The sequence below is a fragment of the Protopterus annectens genome, chromosome 6.part0, assembly GCF_019279795.1.
Source record: "Protopterus annectens isolate FY-2018-M chromosome 6.part0, PAN1.0, whole genome shotgun sequence".
In the NCBI taxonomy this organism is placed as follows: domain Eukaryota; kingdom Metazoa; phylum Chordata; order Ceratodontiformes; family Protopteridae; genus Protopterus; species Protopterus annectens.
The window spans coordinates 814,409,783-814,435,253 of NC_056737.1; the positions used below are offsets into that span (position 1 = coordinate 814,409,783).

General features: G+C 38.2%; 1 protein-coding gene across 4 annotated transcripts in view; it reads right to left on the bottom strand.

Annotated features, from left to right (window-relative positions):
- SYT16 (synaptotagmin 16) overlaps positions 1 to 25,471 on the bottom strand; it is a 1,077,368-nt gene that overhangs the window by 62,056 nt on the left and 989,841 nt on the right. For all 4 annotated transcript variants that reach the window (XM_044074491.1, XM_044074490.1, XM_044074489.1 and 1 more), the window contains one exon: positions 18,594 to 19,037. In XM_044074491.1, the coding sequence (XP_043930426.1) occupies positions 18,594 to 19,037 (444 nt within the window). The remainder of the gene's footprint in view (positions 1 to 18,593; positions 19,038 to 25,471) is intronic.

Here is a 25,471-nt window from a genome sequence, read left to right on the forward strand (position 1 = left end):
GACATTAGACAAAGATATCTCAAACAGTTTAGTAAGTATTTCAACCTGCTGTGTAAAGTTCTGTATTTAATAAAGTTTTCTCCTGTTTGTATAATGAGCTTCTCTGTTTATACTTAGTCTGACAGATGCTGGAATATTCCAGGTTGACTGCTTTGGGTGACCTTATATCTGCCATTTGCACATATGATAGCAGCTGTTCTTCTGTGGCACTTAAACATATTGTATTGAGTGCAGTACTATGACCCTGGAACATGAGGGGCATCATTAAATGCTACAACCCAGCTGTGTCTCATTGTGATTTGGAGAATCATTAAATGCTATAAAACCTAGCTGTGTCTCCTTGCGATTTGGAGCAGTGAGTGTGCTGTCTCTGTTCATTTGTAAATGACTGTAGAACTGTCCTAGAGCATGGGAATCAGACTGCATTATGCAGCTTTGCACATAGCCATTCTGTTGTATGTTGGGCTGTGGGTATCACTTAAGGCTTCTGCTTGCTTGCAAATGTTTGTGTGGCTGTTTTATTGCACTGTTATTTTTTGCATTTCCCTACATACACATGTGTGATGTGACAGCTTGCCTTTCCCTTTTATCTTTCCGCACAGACAGAGCATGCAGAGAATGCTGCCAGCTGCGACAGGAAGCAGCAGAGATTTCAAGTTGTGGAGTTAAATGTGCCTGTGGTCCCTTCTTGCCTTACATCTGTCTTATTGCCTCTGGTCCCCCATTACTAATGCCAACACTAATGTCAGGCTTCCCAATTTTGTATACCTTCTACAGTTATCCATAGAGACCACTGCTACTCACATACACAAATTGTCTGCTCAGTTATATATCTCTTGTTCATTCTGTTGGGATCGTAAAGCTTTATGCTTGCATTTCACTGTGAAACATGCTTTATAAATTACAAATTGCTATCTTCCAATGTATTGTGTTTTACACGCAGGCTGAGTCTGAACTAGATTAGATCAGTGCTCTACCCCAGTTTAACAAAGCTAAATAAATAAACAAGCAATCAAATAAATGCAAGCATTTCATCCACAACCTGCTTCTGCTGCCCTGGGTGAGACTGGCTAGCCTTCTCCAGTCTCTGGAACTGGCTGCTCTAGAACTGGAATGGATCAGGCAATGAAGTGCTGGGTCAGCATTCAGCAATGCCTCTCACAGTACATAGTAGACTATCTGGACTAACTGGCTAGTTAATGTTATCAGGCTCCCATGAGAAGGTATGGGCATGGCTGCCAGCCATAATACCCCCATAGGCTGAGCAGCAGTTGTCAGGCTTTCTGTACCCCATTCTATTCTCAATCATCTGTTTGTCCTTTGTCTATGTATTACTCTCTCATGTCTTCCATTGTGTGCCCACATCTGCTCCTTTTTGTTTGTCAGTCTTACAAGTTTCTGTTTTTCAACAGTGCCTTCCCTACCCTTTCATTTCTCAGACACTGTTCCCTCTACCTTATACCCACCATAACCATACCCTACACAAGTTTTAAAGTGTGCCTACTGTGTATTTCCCTGCTTGTTATCCTGTTTATTTGCTTTCCTGTACTCTTCTTTCCATCCATTTTAATCAACCAATAAGGTGTATGACATGCTGGATATTCTTTCAATCCTGCTTACCCACCTTCTATGTATATTATTTTTTTCTTCATGCACACACATCAACTACATGGGTGACAGTGTACACTACCTGTATGTTTCACATTCCACATACACCAACTACATGGGTGACAGTGTACACTACCTGTATGTTTCACATTCCACATACACCAACTACATGGGTGACAGTGTACACTACCTGTATGTTTCACATCCATTCATGTCCTCATGCATTTTGTGCAATATAGCAGATCGCAGATTTACCTTTCTTTGTAGGCTGTCAGCAATATCAGTCTGCTTTATTTCCACAATTTCATTTTTGACAAACTTACCTCATTAAAATAAAGCTATCTGCCATTATTACAGTCATTCTTGCTAACAGACTTACTAGCTTCAAAACATTCATGTGGCTTCTTTTTGAATCATTATTGCTGCTGACCTTAAAACATCTGTGATCGAAGACTAAACAGTACTAAAAGCTTTATGAAACCACGAGTTGCTTTGTGTCTATTTATTTTATTTATTTATTTAACATTTGTTAACTGGGAAAGTCCAACTTGGAATTAAGCCAATTTTCAGCGGAGGCCTGGGGAGAAATGATCTAGATGCATGTCTTCATCTTTGTCTACTGTGAATTATTTTAATCATATCAGATTAACCACAGTTTCCAAATACACTGGAACACAAGCTTCTACTTTTTGCATTTGTATTGATACACAAGTATAACATGACTATTTAATTTCAGGTTATACCCTAAATAAGTCAGAACACAGTGTGAGGAATACACATAGTACAAGACATTAAAAAGAAATTCTTATATGCTGTTACTTTCTGCTCTTGTTTTGGGTTAAACATTACATGTTTATGTTGAATAAATAGGCTTTCTGATAAAACTAAATTCTCAACACTTGATGTATTCTGACTATGCATATTTACTACACCCATAGACATTTCAGCTTTTGGCCAATCAATGTGATTTAGCTTTACTTCTTTGCTTTCATACTTTTGTAAAATGACTCAGACCCCCCCCCCCCCTTCCATCAGACCTACAAACTTGATGAAGGGCTTTGCACTGCATTTTCTCATGCCTGTTGCTATACCTTGGACATGCAGATTATTTTTTAACTGCATGCTTGTTTCTGGGTACCACCTTGGATTACCTTGCAGCATTAGTTATTTTCAGTTTCATTTATAAACTTTTGGCTTTATTTTTCCTCAGTATCACCTGCTATTTTACAAACTTCCAGCAGTTCATGAAGCCCATTTAAATATGTTTTTATTATTTTACTTGCCCGGTATACATCCAAATGCTTTAACAAGTGCTAAATCTGACCCTCTCAGTCATTTGTCTCTGACTTTATCATCTACAAAGGAAATTCTGTTTCTGTCATTAGTGAATAATATAAATCACCAAAATCCAGGGTAAGACACATTTCTGAGCCCAGCTATACAAACACACACACACACACACACACACACACACACACACACACACACACACACACACACACACACACACACACACACACACACACACACACACACACACACACACACACACCTACATTCTCTTATTCCACTTGATTCCAGGTAAAGAATAAATGCCTTATATATGGAACTTTTTCTTTGGCTCACAATACTCCTAAACTTTGTCCTTCAATGTTGTTAATGTTTCATTTTCTTCCTCTATGAGACTGAAAGGGTTAAAATGATAAACTACTTACTCCCCTGTGGTATGCAGGAATGTTGCAAGCTGGACTTTCTACAGCTTCCCTGCTAGTCTACTCACATTGAGATACAACCAAAACTTTTGATCCAGTATTTGCAATTTTCAGACAAGTTACTGTGCAGCTTCAGAGATGTTACTGCTGAAATGTAAACAGTCTGTGCCAAAATGAAAACCTTCTGCCTGATGAATACCAAAGGGGACTGGCGATTGTAAGAAATCTGACTGTGCTTGATTAGGTCACATCTCCCTATTTTTGGTGATTAAGAATGAAATTCAACACCAGTGGAGATACTGGATGAAAAGATGGAAATGGTGCTCAATTAAATGAGTACTGTAGAAAGTGCAGATAGTAACTGAGAAGACAGATGACCTTATCAGCAGGGTTCCAGAGAAGGAAAAAGGATACTTTGTTTCAATGTTAAGGAGATAATGAAGCGTTTAGAAGTGGTGCAATCTGAAATGTGACACATATGTGGTTTTTTTTGGAAGCATACATTATGACACTAGACATGTGCAAAGCTGATAATATTGAGTGTTTGCATGATCTGCAAACCATCATGATGCTTACTCTGCAGCAGGTAGCTGAAGTGTGAAATAAAATGGATTATTTAGTGGTCAAGTGAAATATGTGCAGCAAAAATTAGTCATAATGCAGGAAGAGGCAGACAAAGTAAACATAACTTAATGAAATAACAGAAGGAGAAGGGGATCTGGATTTGTATGATTTTGTGAAAACCAAGATGATGCTATGGAGGAGGTTTATGACATTATCTCTGAGGATTAAGGATATGATGAGGTTTCTAGTGTATGTATCAGACAGTCTGTATGGTAAATATATGGTGATTCTGGTGCAGCTTGTTTTTACAATATGAGATGATGTAGGTACTGTGGCAGTTATGCTAGCCAGGAAGGAAATTTACAACAGCAAGTCATATGGAGCCAGTGCATCCTGACTTTTCAGATATAGCTATTCACCAGAGGTTGTAGTTCTTGGAGGGAATTACAAAGCGTATGATATACACGTTAAAATATAATCTTGTCCACTTTTGTTCAACAATTTTTAGCCAGCTGGTGATTTGACATTTACAAACAGCAAAGAGGATAAGGTTAAGCCAAGTTAAAAGAATCTACCTGTAATCATTACAGGAAGACCTGCAAGAATTAAATGAAAAAGGAAAAACATCTTGAGGCAAGTCACCTGGACGCAGATGGCATGACAGATGTCAGTTAGCTGACTGAGTCTGTATTTATGGACAGAGGTAGGTTATATTGCAATCTGGGACTGTGTATACCAAGGAGGTGTATTTATTTATGTTAAAAACTTAAGGTTTGTAGTAATTAATAATAGGTTTGTTCACTAAAATTACTGGAAAGAAAGACTGAACTGTTTAAAGGAAGAATGCATTATTCTGAAGGGAAGTGCCAATAAAATTTATTAGAAAATAAATAAATACATACTTGGCAGATACTCATATCTGAGAGCTATGAGGGATCATTCTTGAAGTGTTTGAATTTGGCTGTTGATGTAACAATGGAGATTAATGGCACAGAATGAGAGCCCTACTTCAGTTTCATTTATGTACTTATTTAAAAGTTGTATTTCCTTTGATGAGTGTCAAATAAATGCAAAATCATTAGTAATTTATAAATGATAATGAAATAAGCCTAATCATGGAGATGTTACATAGTATGATCAAAGCTGTTCAAAGTTATGTTATCACTTGCAGTGCAATGTTTGATGTTAACATGTTATAACTTTTTGAATTCTTTACTCCAATGTTTATATGCATTACATGAAGCTTGTATACCATGACATTTTTGCAACCAGTATGGGTACTAAAATGAGACATTAACTCAGATGGGGTAATATAACAAAGAAGGGTGATAACCTATAAATAACAACAAAATTAAGCCAAACCATGGAGATTTTACGCATTATGGCCACAGCTGTTTGAAACAATTATTACTGCTGCAACTGTTTCCTTGATGATATATTATAATTTTTTGAAATAATTTCAATTTGTACATAAATTTGCATTGTATGAAGCCTGTGTGCTATGACATTTAATAAAAAGGCAACACATATACATTTTAACAAACTAATATTAACTACAATGGGGTTATTATAAAGAAGGATGACACAGTATACTACAGTTCTGTTATCAAGCATTAAAAAGGCTACCCTGTGTGAAATTAATATTAGTTTGCATTACTACAGCAGTAGTGTAACTACTGAATGTTCAAAGAGGGGAGATCTTGAGCTTAAGATGAAATAAGTAGGAATGAAGTAATACTGTTATTTACAGAAGGAATGAGCATTTGGAAAATTTAAGAATGCCACTGTGGAAGTAAAAAGGAAGCATTTTATCATAACAGAAGTGTTGCATGAGAGAATAAGGGAAAGATGTGCTTAATTTGTACAGTAATAATGTACATAATTTCTCAAATTATGGCTCAACTTGCTTGCCGAGAGAGACAAGAAATGTCTAATTGCTGGTGTGTGAAGCCATGGTTTTAAATATTGAAGTCTATGATGAAGACACTAATTATGTTTTCTTTGTTAATGTGATGTAATATGGTTACCAGAGGACATTTTAAAAGTGAGACTGGTGGCTTAGTGGGGTTTTTTTCTATGCAAAATGTAAAAGAATATGATTACTTTGTGACAGTAAGAAACTAAATATGAAAATGCTCATTTTTGTAACCTTAAACTGGAAATAATTTGTAACTACCAACTGAAAACAAGAAGCATCGTAATGAAAGATGAAAAATGTTGAAAAATGTAATTCAAGATTTACTTGTTTACCATTTAGTTCAAAATGTGAAAAGCAAAATACTGACCATCTGTTCTATGTGGCCTCAGTGTGGTCTTATTACAAATGGAAAATGATACTGCTTCATTCCTAGTATTCAGAAAGGGTTACGAAGCTGCCTAACCCTTAACTCAGATGATTTCTGCATCACAGTAAGCGTTTCGAATTCAGAGACTTGTCTCTCACTATGGTTCTCTTCACAGGAGAAGCCAGTGGCTTCACTGGAAAAGTTACATGCTAATGCAGCAGTCTGAGGGAGTGCCTACTGATAATTAGCCATGTATTCTCCTCTAGAAATGACAACAGCTCCTGACTTGACTCAACAGAGTGATTCTCAATGTAATTTTCACACTAGGAAGAAAATTTTAAAATGACTTTTGATAGCATTGACCCATTCAGTCCTATGGGAGTTCTGTCATACAGGTAAGTACACAGAAGTCGTGTGTGTGTGTGTGTGTGTGTGTGTGTGTGTGTGTGTGTGTGTGTGTGTGTGTGTGTATACATGTACAGGGGTGTGTCCCTATTTTACTGTGATGCATGGGCTGGTAGGAAGAGCACTAGGTACTGTCAGGTCTTACAGCACAGTGCTCAGTTTAGAAATATGCCAAATACTCATAAGCATTTAATAAGGTGTTACTCTGTGCAGTCTTACCATGTCTCTAAATCAAAGATTCTCTCTCTTGGGCTAACTGACAAATCCAGTATTTCCCAATTAGTGTGGACAGAAGAATCTCTCTGAATCCTAGCATAAATCCACTTCTTAGATTCAGAAGTTACAAAGTGGACGATGTCATAAGTTAGTGTCTGTCTGACACCATGTAATATACACACACACACATATATATATATATATATATATATATATATATATATATATTTGTGCGTGTGTGTGTGTTACTATAAGTATATACAGGAGATAGATGTACACACACACACACACACACACACACACACACACACACACACACACACACAAACAGACTATATGTTGTCAGAAAAGGCATAAAACAATTAAATAAGGAATACACTGAACACATCCACTTAATACAACAGATTGTCCAGAAACATTAGAACACACAAATGCATTCCAGATATCCATCACTCCATTTTATAAAGTATCAGATGTTCATAATATTGATCACTGTTGTAGTAGCCTTAGCTATATGGGTCACATCCTGACAAGAATATAACAGCCGGCAAGCTTCCAAAGCTTCAGGGCAGCTTCCATGAGCCCAAACTGTTACGCAGCTTAAGCTGAGCTGATTAAAAGACAAATTTGAGCACCAAGCTCTTTAGAGCTGTACTGCTGCAGAAGAGTAAGCACCTCTGAGGCTTTCGCGGACTGACAGTCAGTTTGTACTGTTCCTTTGCTGTGCAGATAAGTTCCCTTTGGGGGAAAATTTCCATTTAATAAGTTTGCTTATTAATTATACTTTAGGATAGTTATTTTAAAGTTAGAAGTTTGTGCTTTAATGGACTGTCATGAGACTGTACTATACTTTTGAAAATAATTTATTTATTTATTTATTTATTTTACATTTGTTTACCGGGATAGTCCGACTGGATACATGTCCATTTTCAGTGGAGGCCCGGGGAGAAAAGCTCCAAACAGACAAACTTACATAGATTACACTAGAAGTTGGATAACATTAGAAAATATAAAACAAAGTGATTATGTACAATGGCTTAGTAGTGTTCCCTAGTAGGGACTCACAATTCTCATGGACAGACACAATTAAAAGCAAGAGACATCAGATTGGATATAGGGCTTGGTGACGTAGTTGCATGTTATGATATTTACAGATTATGCTTTCAGTTTATAACTTAATCAAGGTTGGTACATGGGCAAAGCCAGTTCACTCTGAGATACTGTTTGAGGGGTTTTTTTTAAGAGACTTTTGGAGGATTGTAGGGTTATATAGTTTGGTAACGAATTCCAGATTTTGCCAACAAAGTTGGCAAACAGGGATTTACCAGCAGAGTTATTAGCTTTGTGAGTTTGGACCAGTAGTTTGTTGGCTGACCATAGGGATCACAGGTTGCTATATGGCTTAATAATATTTATAAGTGAGGGGGTATCCACAGGGTGGTACAGAATTTTGTGCGCTATTAAGAGCTGATTGAATTGAATGAAGCTGGGCAGTTCCAGCCAATTTAGTTGTTTCAGGTTCTGGCAGTGGTGGGTTCTATAGGTGGAGCCAGTGGCGAATCTGGCAATATGGTTGTAGCTATGGGGCAGCTTACCTAGTTCGGATTTGTTGATGTTTGAGAGTACAGGTGAGGCATATAAAAGAGTAGAGAGTAGGTGTGACTGGGAGATTGCAGCCCTAGCCAGTGGGGTTAAAAATGTCTTGTTTCTATACAGTGATCCAAGCTTCTTATTGATGGTCTGTATGGTTTTGTTGACCTGTAGGTCAAATTTGATATTATTGTCTATGATAACCCCTAGAAGTTTGGTATGTTGATCTGGGGAGATAGTGGAACCATTGTTAGACGTGACAGAGAATGAAAGTGTGGCAGATCTACTAGTGGGGGGTGAAGAGTAGAAGTTTAGTTTTATTGGGGTTCAGCAGTAGGCGTCGGCTGGCGAGCCAGTTCTCAACAGTGTTAAATGTATTTTGGGTTAGGATTTGCAGTTCGGATGGGGAGGTGGCTGAGCAGATCAGAGTGGAATCATCTGCATATTGAATACAGGTAGCTTTGGGGATAGCAGTGTGAAGGTTGTTGATAAAAATAGAGAAGAGTAGTGGACCTAGTATGGAGCCTTGAGGGACACCAAGTGTGAGAGGTAGCTGGCTGGAGAGTTTGCCCTGCCATAGTACCGCCTGTTGTCTACCAGTCAGGTAGGACTGGAACCACTGGACTACGTGCTTATTGAGGGAAATAGATTTTAGGGAAAGAATGAGAAACTCATGGCTGACCATGTCAAAGGCTTTTGACAGGTCAAGAAAGAGGGCGGAGAATAGCCTATTGTCATTCCTGTTTTGGTTTATGGCATTAGTAAAGGAAAGGAGGGCTGAGATGGTGCTGTGGTATGGCCTGAAACCATGCTGGGAGTTGGGATAGTAAGTTAGCCTGTGTAAGATATTGCATTAGTTGCTTGTGTACACATTTCTCCATTATTTTGGCTAGTGGGGAAAGAATAGCAATGGGTCTATAGTTGGATATGTCTGTAGAACAACCACCTTTATGGAGTGGGATGACGTGGGATATTTTCCAGAGGGAGGGGATAGCTCTTTCGGATAAGGTTCTGTTGATAAGGATAGATATGGGATATGCAATGGCATCGGCAGCTATTTTTGTAGGTACTCTGCAGGGAGGAGGTCAGCAGCAAGGGTGGTAGGGTTTAGTTTTTTTATAAGTGTTTTGATAAAACTAGTGAATATCAGTTGGAAGCTAAATTGGGGGTGATTAGTAGGTAGATTAGGGGTGTGGTTTAAGTTTGTGGGGGTTAGTTGATTTGCTAGGGATTGGATTGTTTCAGTGAAAAAGTTATTATAAGCGACAGCTATGGTCTCTGGGGAACTATGGGTGTGGTTAGCCGGGGTTGGGGTGGTAGAATGACCTGGATGAAGTAGCTGATTTAAGCCTGCCCAGGACTTTTGACGGCTGTTTTGGTGTTTTTGTAGGAGATTTTGGTAGAAGCTTTTTATATCTAATAAAATAGATTTTTTGTATCATTCCTGAGTTGATGATATTTTAGATGGTCAAGTGGGGCTTTAGTTGTTGTCCAGCTAGTCCAGGCTCTGTTTCTAGTTTTTATTTTAGATTTGGTATCTTTTGTGAGCCATTGTGCTGTGTTTGATCTAGATTTTATTGTACGTGCTGGAGCATGGGAATCAAGGATATTTAGGAATTTAGTGTTAAAGTGAGCTATAGCCTCTTCTAATGGTAGATTTTTGACTTTTGACCAGTCAACTGCTTTTAGTTTGTTTAGGAATATAGTAGTGTCAAGGTTTTTCCTGTTTCTAAGTGTTTTATATTTGGTCTGGTGAGGGCTTCTTGCCTTACATTTTATGATATAGGTTAGTAAATGGTCACTAAGGTCATCAGGGAGAGTGCCAGCTGTGTACAGTTGGGGTTGATTATTAACTAGGATCCAGTCTAGGATACTTTCCCTGTTGGTCGGTTTGTTTATCATAGCGGGAGAGGTTATGGTCTGTTTAAATCCAGATAAGTTTATAGGGGTGGGGGGGTGGGGTTCAGAGGAGCACGGATGCCAGTCTGTATTGAAGTCACCAAGAACTATGGTTTCTTGGGGATAGGAAGTGGATGACCAGTATAGGATATCCTCTAGGGTATTTAAGTTGTTGCCTGGCAGAATGTAAGCACAGACGATGTTCAAGCATTTGTTCTGGTTAATCTGTAGTTTGGTTATGAGGAGTTCTGCATTATTGAATTGGGGTGGTTGAATGGTGTCTCTATTAACAGTTAGAGTATTTTTGTAAAGGACTGCTATCCCACCTCTTTTCCTTGTAGTATAGTCTAACCGGTGAATATTATATCTTGGAGGTAGTATCTGATTATCAGTAGTACTAGGTTTTAGCCATGTTTCTGTAAGACACATAATGTCTGGGGAGTGGGTTGCTAGGAGGGCGTGTAGGTTGGGAATCTTATTGTTAATACTTCTAACATTTAGGTGAAAGGCTAGGAGGGAACTAGTGGGAGTAGAAAGGGGTAGCTTGACTGTGGGGTTGTGGTAGGGGAGTGAAGGTTATTGGGTGTGGGTGGGCCAGGGTTGGGATGGATGTCCCCATGTGTTATAAGGTTATAGTGACAGGATACTCTAAGCTTTAGGAGTTTGTTTATAAGTTTTATATAGTCTTTGTCTTTAGGATTATGTTTTGTGGCTTTACAGGGGTGATACTTTGTTGAGGGTGGCAGATTCGGTGTGCTGGGGATGATAACATGTTTGGTGTTATGTGTGAAGTCGTGGGTGGCTGCTTGACCATTTGGGTAGTGAATACCACTGTCAAGTTTTTATTCATAGGCAGTAAGATGGTAAAATAGAAATAGTATAGGCAGTAGGGTAATTAGTATTTTTTTACTTGTTTGCATTTTGTTGGGGGGCCAATTTTGATGGTTGTGTGTGCTAACAGGGTGTGGAAGAATGGAAGAGAAGGCAATGGGTTAAGGGGGGAGGGCTGTTCAGTGATGTATGAGGCGCTTATTGGTACTTAGCATGAGGGGAGTGGCTAAATTTTGTTTAAATGTAGCACTAGTGGGGGCGGGTGAGAACTGCGGGCAGGGAGGGGAGCGGAGCAATCCCGAGCACAGTGAGGGCAAGCAGAGTGGGGCTAACACTGACTCCAAGTATTTCCTTAGGCTTTTGGTATGTATGGTTGTATATTTGGCTGTATTTTTAATTTGTTTTTTGCACCAATTTATAGACTATGTTTAAACTGTATTTTATACACTTGCAGGTTAATTTTATAGCTGCAGGGTATAATTTTCAGGGCTATGTGATGGAGAGCAGAGTGAAATTATTGTGTTCAGGCTATTATTTTAGGTGTAAGAAAGAAGATACTGGGGGCAAACTAGCTAATTTTAACAATATGGAAGGAACCAAATTACTGTGGGGGACAGCCTAAAAGGTGCCTTTAGACCCAGGTCAGCAGTATACAGTACTTGCTTTAAATTCTAATCTATGTTCTGTTTTTAAACACAGACAGCAACAGTAAAAGGCTTTTTGCTTGCGTTTGTACTTGCTTTCAATTCGAATCTATGTTTTGTTTTTAAAAACACAGACAGCAACTTTAACAGTACAATTTGGTGGAACTTTTTAGCATTAGGAGCCTTATTTAAGGGCTGGGAAGTTTGGTGCTGTTGACACAGTACGGCTGAATTAAACAGTTTAAGCAGAAAGACTTTAGAAAAAGTAGTAAACTTAGTTACAGTTGTTATTGAGGGTAGACCAGTGTGGCTGCCCATTTTATTTTTATTTTTAAATAAATTCCCATCTGGATGCAGACCTTCTAACTGTGTGAGCCTTTCAGGGTGGAAGCCATGAGAATGGATAATACCTTAGTTAAGTTTGTTATTGAGGTTAGACCAGTGTGACTGTCCATTTTATTTTTATTTTTAAAAAAATTCCCAACTGGATGCACACATTCTAACTGTGCGAGCCTTTCAGTGTGGGAGCCGTGAGAAGAGATAATACCTTAGTTAAGCTTGTTACTGAGGGTAGGCCAGTGTGGCTGTTCGTTTTATTTTTCTTTTTAAAAAAATTCCCAACTAGATGCAGACCTTCTAACTGTGCAAGCCTTTCAGGGTGGGAGCCATGAGAAGAGATAATACCTTAGTTAAGTTTGTTATTGAGGGTAGACCAGTGTGACTGTCCATTTTATTTTTATTTTTAAAAAAATTCCCAACTGGATGCACACATTCTAACTGTGCAAGCCTTTCAGGGTAGGAGCCGTGAGAAGAGATAATGCTTTAGTTAAGTTTGTTATTGAGGGTAGACCAGTGTGGCCGCCCATTTTATTTTTCTTTTTAAAAAAATTCCCAACTGGATGCACACATTCTAACTGTGTCAGCCTTTCAAGGTGGGAGTCGTGAGAAGAGATAATACCTTAGTTAAGTTTGTTACTGAGGGTAGACCAGTGTGGCTGCCCATTTTATTTTTATTTTTAAAAAAATTACCAACTGGATGCAGACCTTCTAATTGTGTGAGCCTTTAAGGATGGGAGCTGTGAGAAAAGATAATATCTTAGTTATGTTTGTTATTGAGGGTAGACAAGTCTGGCTGTCCGTTTTATTTTTACTTTTAAAAAAATTCCTATCTGGATGCAGACCTTCTAACTGTGCGAGGCTTTTAAGGTGGGAGCCGTGAGAAGAGATAATACCAAGTTTACAGCAGGACAGCCTTCTGGGTCAGGATAACTGGGGAGTTTTCCAAGAAGTGCTCTTTTTTCCTTTGTGTTTAAAAGGTGTTTAATGTAACTGAAGAACATATTTTTTCTGTGGAGAAATTGAGTTTATTTTACTTTGTTGGTCTGGAAAGTGTTTTAGAGTACTTTTTGCTATGCTTATCTGGGAAAAAACAGACTTTTAAACACTTTTTATTTTTACCAGCATTGCTGCTTGTTTTCCCCAGGAAAGTGGCATCATTTTCAGCTTAACCAAGGAGCAAATTGTCTGTCCCACAGCAGACACTTCTTCCAGCCACAAAAAGAAAAAAGGCAAACAGCCTTTGCCACTAGAGCAGGCTAGGCTCTTTCTTTAACCTCAGACCACTCATCTTTTACCCACAATCCCTCTGGTGTGCACCTACACCCACTATGGACCTGTGGTTAGCCACATCCTCTGTAGCTGTTGGGATCCCCTCAGTGGGCAAGGGAGAGCCACTCTTGTTGGTCCTGGTACAGAGAAGAGGGAAGGCTTCCCTGTTTTGTTAGAATGTTGTGTCCATCCTGAGGGAAGCTGCTGCCAGCAGTAATGTAAAAAAGTAACAGAAAACTAAGCATGTATCTACTCCTCAAATTTCCCTAGACAGGTGTACTTCACTGCATCTGGTTCAGGATTTAATTCAAGCTACTAATCCTTCTTGTAAGGTAGTTTCCAGTAAAAGAATAAGTTATACTTCCTTTTCTGAAGAAATTCAGGATTCTGAATCATGACAGGAGAATGAAGGGACAGATACGGGGTTTTCTCCTCAGATTTTTTATTCAGACTCAGAGGACAGCTTAGTTTCTGATTCTCCCTGTGTGTGTGTGTGGGGGGGTCTCTTTCTCTGAGACTACTTTAAAATGTGCAAGTGTTTTCAGTGTGAGAACAATGAGGTTTCTTAGTCCTTCAGAAAATTCTATGAGCTGTTACAGAAGGAATTTCCAGAAGCTGCAACCATTTCTCCAGTTCTGACATCTTTGGAGGATGTGTATATGTTACCGCCTGCGATTTTCCTGACAGCCAGCTGCCCCTAAAAAAAAAGCTGATAGAATGTATAAAGTTCCTTAACCTTTTAAGTTTTTATACACTTTACCCAAACCTGATACAGCAGCTACAGCTTTAGTTAATTCTTATGTTTCTAAATGCTTCGGTAATTCTAATTCTACTACCTCTGATAAAGATAGGAAGATTATTGATAAGTATGGGAAAAAAGTGTATGCTTCTGCAATTTTTATTTTCAGAATTTTGAATTGTCAGGCTCATATGTTAAGGTTTGTCCTGACAAATTATGAAAGTATGGGGAATATTTTGTCTATAGTTTCTTCTTGTGAGGAAAAATCTGCATTAAATAATTTAATTTCTTCAGTTGTTCAACTCATACTGATTGTATGCAGTGTGTGTGTATGACTCAGTTGATACTTCTTCCAGGGCTATGGCCACTGGTACTGTTTTAAGGAGATTTACATGGCTGCATTCTCAGAACCTCCGATACAATGTTAAAAATAAGATTCTAAATTCTTCCTTGGGTAGATTTAGTTTTTTGGCCCCTCTGCTGCAGAGATGATTAAAAAGTGTGGTGAAAGGGGTAAGTTGATACAGGGAATCTCTATGATTTTTCAGCCTTCCTTTTCAAAAATTTCCAAAGGATTCTCTAACTCCTCATCCAATTTTGGTGAGAAACAAAATAAACAGTTTCAACAAAATACAGGTAAACAGGCATTTACGAAGACACAGTAAGGTGGTAACACAAAGAATTCTGGAAATTTGAAAAATCAATGGTAATCCATTAAGTCAGAATGACTATTTAAGAGACTTTGTACCATGCCCCCGCCCTGGCACCCCTTTTGTCTTTCAGAAATTCGGAATCTCAAGTCTGCTCTTTGGCAACAATTTCAGACAAATGGGTTCTGAAGATCATTCATCAAGGTTACATATGACAATGGGAGGAGATTCCTTCTTTCCAGGAGTTAATAATTCATCCTTCAGACCAGACTCTTTTATTTCTGCCTCTCCTTCCTCACATGCTGTCCCAGGGAGTAATAGAACCATGTCCCCCTTCCCAGGTGGTAAAGGATTTTATCCAAAGACGTTTTTAAAGACAAAGGAAGAAAATGCTTGTATACCAGTTCTGAATCTTTTTTCCCTAAACCTGTTTGTGATTTTGCCCAAATTCAAAATGATGTCACTTCACAACCTGCTACCTCTTCTTCCTCATTCAAGTCTCCTTGTAACATTAGATTTAAAAGATGCTTATTATCGCATTCTTATTCATCCAGATTTCTGGTATTTATTAAGGTTTTGAGTGTCTGGATCACACTATCAGTTCTCTGCCTTACCTTTTGGACAATTCACTGCACCAAGAGTGTTCACAAAGTGTCTAGCTCCAGTTATAGTTCATTGCAGGCTACAGAGTATACACATTTGCCCATACTTAGGTGACTTGCTTATCTTTGTAGAGCCTTTTTCAAAGTGTCAGGAATCTCTCTCTCTCGAGTAAGAGATCTCTTACACAAGCAGGGATTCCAAGAGAATATTCAAAAGTCTTTTTTGACTCCTTCTCTTAGGACTGTGTTTCTGAGATGTCAACTAGACACCAAAATTCAAAGAGCATCTCTTCCACATGAAAAAATATATCTATTATCTAAGTCTATTTCTATGGTTTTCCACTCAGACTTTGGTCACTGCGAGGGAATATCTCAGGATTTTGGATCTCATGGCTTCTATGAATCTCATGATACCCCTGTCAAGACTCCAAATGAGAAAGATACAGTGGTATCAGAAGTCTCTTTGGACCCAGCACCAACACCATTTCTCTTTTCAAATCTCAGTGCTAGGGTTTTGTCAGAAGAGAAATCACTTGGTAGAGATAGCAGATATCCTGAAATCCAGGTCTCCCCTTCTCCCTTCCTGTTCCAAAGCAGTCAGTCACTGCAGAAGCCACTGACTTTGACTGAAGAGCAGTTTTATGAGAGATAAAAGTCTAAGGTGTGTGGGACATCAAGGGCAAACACAAGCATAAAGATATAAAAGAGATGCTTGCCCTAATCAAGGCACTCAACTGTCTGAATCACCTTTGGTCCCCATGACCTTTCCAAGTTGTTACAGACAATCCCACAGTCATGTGGTACATCAACAAGGGAACCAGGTGTTATCTCCTTTGCAGGCTTGCCATGTTAGCTTGGGATATAGCTTCATAGCACAATCACCCCCTAGAGGCACCCAACATTCCACCAGAACAAAACTGGACAAGTTGAAGAGGACAAGGGCAGATCATCACAAAAGGAAACTAGATCAGGGGTTCTTTCAAGATTTGATCCATTTGTGGGGAGTTCCTCAAGTAGACCTCTTTGCCTCCTCTCTGAACAATGAACTGGAATGATTCTGCTCCAGAATTCCATGAAAGAAGGCCTGGTTGACACATTTCTTTTCTTTTCCTTTTCACAGGAAAGTTCCTGTATACTTTTCAACCCTTCTACTAGTATCCAAGGTACTTCTGAAGATTCAGAAGGAATCCCCCAAGGTCATTGTGGTGACTCTCTTGTGGCCCATTCAACCATGGTGTCCCTTCTTTTCGAAATGGCCAGGGGCAATTACCACAAGCATCCTCACAGGCTGCATCTGCTACACCCTGACACCAATCAACTTCAGCTGACTACCTGGACTCATCCCCTTCCACCTCCCACATGTAGTAAGCTAGGGTAATACCGATATAGCTAAGGGGACTGCAGCAGTGATCATCATGAGGAACATAGTACAGTTGTGTAAATAAAATGAACATAGTACAGTTGTGTAAGTAAATAAAATGAACGTAGTACAGTTGTATAAGTAAAATGAATATAGTACAGTTGTGTAAATACAATGAACATAGTACAGTTGTGTAAATAAATAAAATGAACATAGTATAGTTGTGTAAGTAAATAAAATGAACATAGTACAGTTGTGTAAGTAAAATGAACACAGTACAGTTGTGTAAATAAAATGAACATAGTACAGTTGTGTAAGTAAATAAAATGAATATAGTACAGTTGTGTAAGTAAAATGAACATAGTACAGTTGTGTAAATAAAATGAACATACTACAGTTGTGTAAGTAAATAAAATGAACATAGTACAGTTGTGTAAATAAAATGAACACAGTACAGTTGTGTAAGTAAATAAAATGAATATAGTACAGTTGTGTAAGTAAAATGAGCATAGTACAGTTGTGTAAATAAAATGAACATACTACAGTTGTGTAAATAAAATGAACATAGTACAGTTGTGTAAGTAAATAAAATGAATATAGTACAGTTGTGTAAGTAAAATGAGCATAGTACAGTTGTGCAAATAAAATGAGCATAGTACAGTCGTGTAAGTAAATAAAATGAACATAGTACAGTTGTGTAAGTAAATAAAATGAACATAGTACAGTTGTGTAAGTAAAATGAACATAGTACGGTTGTGTAAATAAAAATGACCATAGTACAGTTGTGCAAGTAAATTTATCATAACTGCAGATGTTCAAAGGATCACTGCTGCACCAGCTGCTTCTTCCCTCCATTCCCCTTGTTTGTTGGTATGTTGTTTATACCAGGATGTGGTTATTTAGTTTTTCTTCTTCTTAGTGTTACCCTTTCAGGGCTCAGCCTCCTCTCTGCTAGTAGGAAAGATCTGAAGGGCTTGGTCCCCAAACTGTTTAGTCAGCTCAGCTCAAGCTACCTGATAGTTTGGGCTCGTAGAAGGTGTCCTGAAGCTTTGGAAGCTATCCAACTGTTATATCCTTGGTAGGATATAGCCTATATGGCTAAGGCTACTGCAGCAGTGATCATTCAAACATCTACTGTTATGGCAAGTTTACTTCCACAGCTCTACTTTACTATTAAAACAGTGCTTTACGCAATGTTGTACTTCTTTTTAAATAATAACATTGCTGTGAAATAATTAAGTAAGGATTCTAAACAGGTGCCAAGACTCAAACAAAAGGGGGATGTCAAAAAACAGGCCTGAATGAGGGAAAATATTCCACTTAGGGGAGCTATCTTCAGTCTCACTGGAGCACCAAATATTGCATACATTTTATTACAGCTGGTATTTGCTAAACTGGCAGACAGCCAGAAATACATAGCAACAAGGTCATTGGCAGTTAGTATTTTACTTACTTACAACAAAAGTTAGATTTGAAGGTAACTGTGATGCCTTATTATATTCCTTGCATACACAGGAAAACTGTTACATATTTGTGCTTACCAAGCAACAATTGTCCCTTTTATGGGTTTAGACAAAACTTGACAGACTCCATATACATTATATACTCAGCCATTTGAGATTCACTGTTAAAAGTTCTAAATAGTAATTCCCATAATGGCTTTGTTATTCAGACATCAACTCATTTGAAGGAGATGGGGACAAGAAAAACTAGTTAATTTCAGTTAAGAGTCACAATTTCCTAAAAATAAATAAATAAATAATAGAAACAGGAGCTAGGCCAAAAATGTATACAGTTTGTTTTCATTTGACTCTGTCTCTTAGACCTATCACCATAAAGAAAGAAACGTAAATGAAAAAATACATGGAGATTTTACTTACAGCCATGTTGCTCCTTGGCTCTAAAACAAGTTTCAATCCCACTTCTTCTTTTGTACTTAAATTACTGAGATAAAACACTTTTTCTCCCATCATCTTTTCTCGGTTCATGGACCTCACTGCATAAAGACGGAATCTGAGGGCATAGCTCCCTAGGTCTTCTGGCTGTATCCTATGAAACCTGAATGTTTCATCAAACATGGGCATGGAGCCCTTCTTAATGCTGGTCTTAGCCTTCTGTTTCTTGCTTGGAAGAAGAACAATATGAACTTGCCATGCATTTGCCCCGCTCCGGTCCTTGTCTGGGATATCTTTGGCTGATAGCACCTTCACTTCCAGTTTTTGTACTGCAGGCTGATAGTGAAATATGACGTCCAGATCTCCACATTTCGATATCAGTGCAGGAGCAGTCTGTGGTCCAGGCAGGCCAGTAGTATTAGCATGATCCTGTTTACAAGAGAATAAAACTGAGTTAGTGCAACAAATTATTAGCATATTTCATAAAAGTATCACCTATCTTACCATCCATTATCAAGCAATGTTATTCCTGCCACATCCAAGCAAAACACTGAAAGGGCACATTTGTCAAGCAACCACATTCAGTGTCTACACCTAAGCCGTCACTAGATTAAGTAACTCTTCCACTTCTGCAGGAGAAACTAATGTAAGGGAGTGAGTAGCGTCCTCTTCTTAACAGTCTAAACAACTGCTGCTATGGCACTATGCAGAATTCAGCAGCCCAAATAATGAATGGAATTTCAGTCTTAACTCTGGTCTGCATTTACAACCATGGTTTGCAGCATCAGTGGGGCAGCCAGTATGGCATTTCTGTTTCACATATGTGCTTTAACTCTGAACAGGAACTACTGGTGATAGTTATGGAACTACACTGCATGTGATGCTTGCATGTAAGATGAGCTCTACAGTTTTAAATGCAGTCATGTCAGCAAATACTTAAATTCATCAAGATTCAGAAATGGTTTGTTTGGGAATAATTCTGACACTAAATCACCTTCCTATTCACTGCACATAAGAGCCGTTTAGCAGATAAGCTGCCGGTGGGGGGGTGCACCATGTTTCAAAAAACACAGTTAAACTAAAGGCAGCATGGAGGAAAGACATGTGTATTACATACTTCAGTCTCACAATTAGCAACAGAAATCAGGAAGGACAAGAAAAGACTGGAATGTAGTTTCATTGGCTCTATCTACACTCTCCACTTAATATCAGTCGAAAGCTATTTTCTAATAATTACATTTCAATGTAATAAAAAAATGCCTAGTAGTGTTCCGACTTAAAATTTTTCAAAATTTAGCCAATTATCAATATATACTTTTTTGGAACATTTACAAATTGCAGGGACCACTTTCTAGCTGCAACTATTAATATAGTAAGTCCTTCATTTTTCTATGGCACTTTAGAGAACAGTACTGCAGCAGTTTCAGTTGTCCACATAAATACCTGTGATGGCGGTGTTGGTTCTGCCGAAATTCTGCAGTAGATGTATTTTTCAGTATTCTTCAAGTTTAGTTTGTGTTTATCGTATTCATTTGCAGATATTTTTCTAATTAGTACAAGCTCAAAGAATATGAGTATTTGTACAGTTTCCCATATGCAAATTTTCCCTTAAAGATATTTCACCTCCTCACATTTAACTACCCAGTGTTCAACTCGACAACTTATTAAGTGATGAAAGCTTCTGAAGATCACTGTCAATGCAGTTTGTAGTTGTGTGCTGGCAGGACTCACTGTTTGTCATCTTTTCACTTGTCTGCAGTTGTCTAACCCTGGATTTTGCTAGAGGGGCAAAGTCTCCCCACGGGCGGGCTTCCCCCCTTTCTCATCCAGTTGAAAGGTCAAAATAGTATAACTCAAGGCTACATTTATTTGCTGCACAGTGGGCAAGTAACTTAAGTAATGCAGACTAAGCACTGCATTCTGTTTAGTATGAAGGTTTCACAGAATTATAAATATATATCTATATATATATATATATATATATATATATATATATATTTTTTTTTTTTTGTTTTGTTTTAACTTGCCCCATTAAGTTTTGGCCAAGCTATCTTCCCACAATACTTTATTCTGTCTCCACCCTTGGGTACATTGGATTATTTTTAATGGTCCTTCCCTTTCCAGAAGAACTCACCTGGAAGTACCACAGCAGATACAAATAGGATGGGGGTAGAGCAACAGAACAGACACTTGCCATATGCTAGTTTCAGAGTTATTTTTGCTCATCTGTGTTTTCAGGAATGTGTGGAGACAGTGGGAGCCTACACTGAGATGAATTGCCCCACAAACCTCCACACAGACTTCTTCAGACCTCACTGTTTGGTGATTCCCTTAACCTCTACCATCAGTCTTCACCCTGGTGGCTTAAGACACATCTTCCTGCAAATCAATCAGCTGGCTGGCAACAGGTTGGCCTGATTCTCTACCACCTCCCAGCTTATTATTTGATGCTGAGACCATTGGCTGAACTTGGGTCACCAGGGGGTTATGACATCTTGATCCTGGAGCAGCAGGCTTGTATATGCACTGTTTACATTTACAGTCTCCCTGTTGTCATTTCTTCATACATACAAGAGAATGGCACATTAACACAATTACAGTGTCCAAATGGCATACAGTTTGACACAAATAAAACTATAACAGAAAACAGAAAAGACTGCAGTTAAACTTGATCAACAAGCATTTGCAAACAGAAAAAAGCATGTCCAACATTTAGAACCTCAGAAAATATTCTATCTGCTGCTAATATTTGTTTTGTTTTCAGTGATGAAAATAGCTTCTGTTCCAACAGGCAAATACATGCTGATTTATATAATTTCTATCTTCATCAACCCCCCTTTTGCCATTTTCTATATGGGATCAGAGTGCTGCATCAACTGTCACCATTTTTTTATTTAGTGACACTCTCCTACCTTCTTCAGTGGCTATGCCTGACTGTCACAGGTCTTCTCTCATGCAATCCACCCATCACTTGGCAAGACATCTTTGTTTCTTCTTGCCTTCTTCCTGTCTCTCTCAAATCTTCTTCACCCGACAGTCTGTTTTCTTGCATATGTGACTGAACCACCAGAGTCTGCTCTTTTTAATCTTCTCTGTAACTGCAGCTACTTTCAGTTCTTTTCTGATGTCCACGTTTCATCTGCCCTACAGTATGCATCCTGCCACTCATCTCAGACACTTCATCTTCATCACTTGTTGCTTCCTCAACTCCAGCACTTCCGTGCAGTGTGATAGTAGTTTGATAACTCTACTAAAAGTATATATCTTATAGTGGACCCCCTTGGAGAGAACTATGGAAACAATTTCATACCACAAGTAAAAGGGTGGGAATGGGTGACAAAATGTACTATAAAAGGGCTGATTGTGCAGACTGGAAATGAACCAGAGTTATCACTGGCCAGGAGGGAGCTGTGGTATTTGTAATCTAATGCATTGTAAGAGTGCATCACTCCGGGCTAGGTAACATCAGGACTGAAACAGAGAAAAAATCATGAATATAAATGACAATGATGAGGTTACAGACCTAATGGACTAGGTCCTGAAGGCATCAGAAAAAGAAAATGAAGTTGAACTGGAGAATTCTGAAATGAGTACTGAAGAATTTGGTAGCTACGGGGTAAAGCACCACAGGTACCACAAAAAAGATAGTAGTCTCAGTCTCAAAAATGTCAAACCTTAAGATCTGTGGACAAAGAAAAAGGGGTGCATGCCAATAGGTATGCCCATAAGCAGACCACGCATGCTCCACATGTCTTTAGAGGAACTGTTAAGGGACAGTTTACCAGGATCAGTAGACTTAACACCAATGAGGCCATATGTGTAAAGCAGATGGAAGAGATGGCCAATGAGCTTTATGAAAGGGGCTATAATGAAACCATGGTGCAGGAAATTATGACTGGCATTATCAGGGATAGAGAAGGGAAGGCAAGACCTTTTTTTAATATGACAAGGGATGTTATGTCAAATAGAAATAGAAATACATCTTCAAATAATAATCGGCTAAGATATGTGACTACTTTTAATAGTAGAACAAGAGATGTTGAGAAAGTAATACAAAAGAACTGAAAAATTTTAATGAACATGCCTGAGTGGAAGCAATATTTAGAGGATGCACCAAGGTTTTCATATAGGACTGAAAAAATGTAAAAAGAGAAGGTTATGTTACAAGGACATGAGAATGGAGAAAGTTGTTAATGTTCATAATAAACAGGGAACATTCCCCTGCTATGGTTGCAGTTGTAAAGATATTATTAATTGTACTTCATTTATACATCCAATAATATGAAAAACCTTTGAGTTCTGCTGTTATGCTACCTGCAATACACCTTATGTTGTTTATTTAGTCACATGCTTAAAATGCTCATCTTTTTATGTTGGAAAACGCAGCCATATGTTTAAAGAACATATTATAGAGCACAAGTCTGACATAAAGAGAGGCATTTTAACAAATGCATTAGCAAAGTATGCTGTGGAGAATGATTCTACTCATCAATTTTGATTTAGAGCTATTAGTGTGGTTTATAAAAATATCAGAGGAGGTGATATTAATAATGGTTTGGAAAACAATGAATATGCTTACATATTAAGACTTACAATGGATACACCTCCAGGGTTAAATAATGCAGTCACTTTGAAACCTGTTTCACTTAAGGAACAAATGTGCCTACACTAGTTTTTTATTAATTACTGGTTTTATTTATCCTTATTGGTTGGCTGTGTCACATGATGTATTTTATTTTAAAATAAACTGAATGTGTTTTAATTAGGTGATTATTAGCACTGAAGAAGGCGATAGCCTGAAAGCTTTGCATTATGTTCATTTTCGTTGTGTAAATTATTGGAGTGTTTCTGTGTTTGGTCACTTTCGTATTTATTGAACAATAACAGAGCAAGACAAAAACATTGAACACCCACACTGTCAAACAAATGCCAACAGAAGAAATGCCTGCATTTATATATAGGAGATTGTAGAACAGCAGAGTTAGAGATTAGCTGTCTCATCGCTGTTGCACAATCTCAGACTTGGTACATGTAATTTGCAGGTGATATGAACATTACAGGCTTGCCTCTACTGCTTAAAGCATGCTTTGTTTTTTTTTTGTGGAAGTCGATCATTTGGTGGTTCAATGTTTTTGTCTCAGTCTTTTGTGGTTTGACCATGACCATATGCATTGTCAGTCAATCAAATGAAGTAGCTCCTTATATGTGTGCATGTGTGTACACATATATATCTTTATAGAAATCTCTCTCGATCGCTCTCTTTCTATATATAATATATATATATATATATATATATATATATATATATATATGGTTTCTCATCATAACCCAGAAGTGTACTTCGTTCAATGGTGCTACATCGAAGTACAGTTTTAAAAGGGCTAAACACTGAACAGAAATTTAGTGAAACCAGCATCACCGAACACCGAATGGCACATGTAATACAACGACCACATTTCCATAACAGCAAATTTAGAACCATTGATATTAACATGGTTTGAAATGGGGACGTGAAAATATTTTCATTTTCGACATTCCCATGTAATCCCACTTCATAAAGGGGGACCTTCCACAGAACTGACAAACTATCGGCCAATTGCTATTCTTTTACCTCTTTCTAAGCTACTCAAAAGGTATATTCATCTCCAGGTCATGAAATTCTTACTAACATATAACCTTCTCGCAAACACTCAGCATGTGTTTCACCCATCACATAGTACTAGAGCTCTCTTATCCTTCACTAATACCGTAAACCATCACAGGAATAACAACTTTGTATCTGCCATCTTTCTAGACTTATCAAAAGCTTTTGATATGGTCTCCCATTCCAAACTAATAGATGTACTAACTGAACTATCCTTCTCACCATTTGCCACTGCATGGTTTCATAACTATTTATCTGGCCATCAAAAATCTGTTCTATGGCAGGGTGACCTATCTCCAAGCCTTCCTTTTTTTTCATTGGTGTCCCCAAGGATCTATCTTGGGTCTTCTCCTTTTCTCCCTCTTTACTAATAATCTGCATACAGCTACTCCACTTCTATAATACAGTATGCAGATGATTCAACACTTGTCTGTGCTGCCACTTCTCTACCAACTCTTCATTCTTCAAGACAGGAATCTTTCACTTCTGTTGAAACATGGTTAGCCAAAGTCCATCTAATCCTGAATCCAAACAAAACTAAATTATTACTCTTCCAACCTAATAAGACATCTATCTCATGCCCAACACTTAACATAATAGCCAAAGACAATAATGTGATCCCCCCGACAACCCATACAAAGCTTCTTGGTGTGGAAATAGACAATAACCTAACATTTGACCTGCATGTCTCCCTAACTATAAAAAAGTCCATAAGAAACTTGGAAGCCTACATAGGCACAAAAGGTTCCTGACCACAATGGTCAAAATTACATTAGCACAAACCCATCTCCTCTCCACTCTACTATATGTCTCTCCAATTTTAACTAATCTAAGGAAAACTGACTTATCTAACCTAGAAGCATGTTATAATAACATTGCTAGGTTTGCATCTGACTGCCCATATAGAGCACATCATTGTACAGCTTTAAGGATACTAGACTGGCTTGAGCTTCATAACATTATTCTTTACAACCAACTCTCTCTAACTCACAAAATTGTAACACAACCAACTAGAACCCCTGCACTACAAAATCTCATCCTTCCTTACAGTTCCAGCAGACCACTTCACTCTAACAACAAGAACTTACTCACTGTCTCCAAGGCCAACAACACTGCAGGAGAATCTTTATTTTCCAACTATTTATTTCATATATGGAACTCCCTTCCTAATGCCATTCTCTCAATCTCATCCACTAACCACTTTAAGCCATCACTTAAA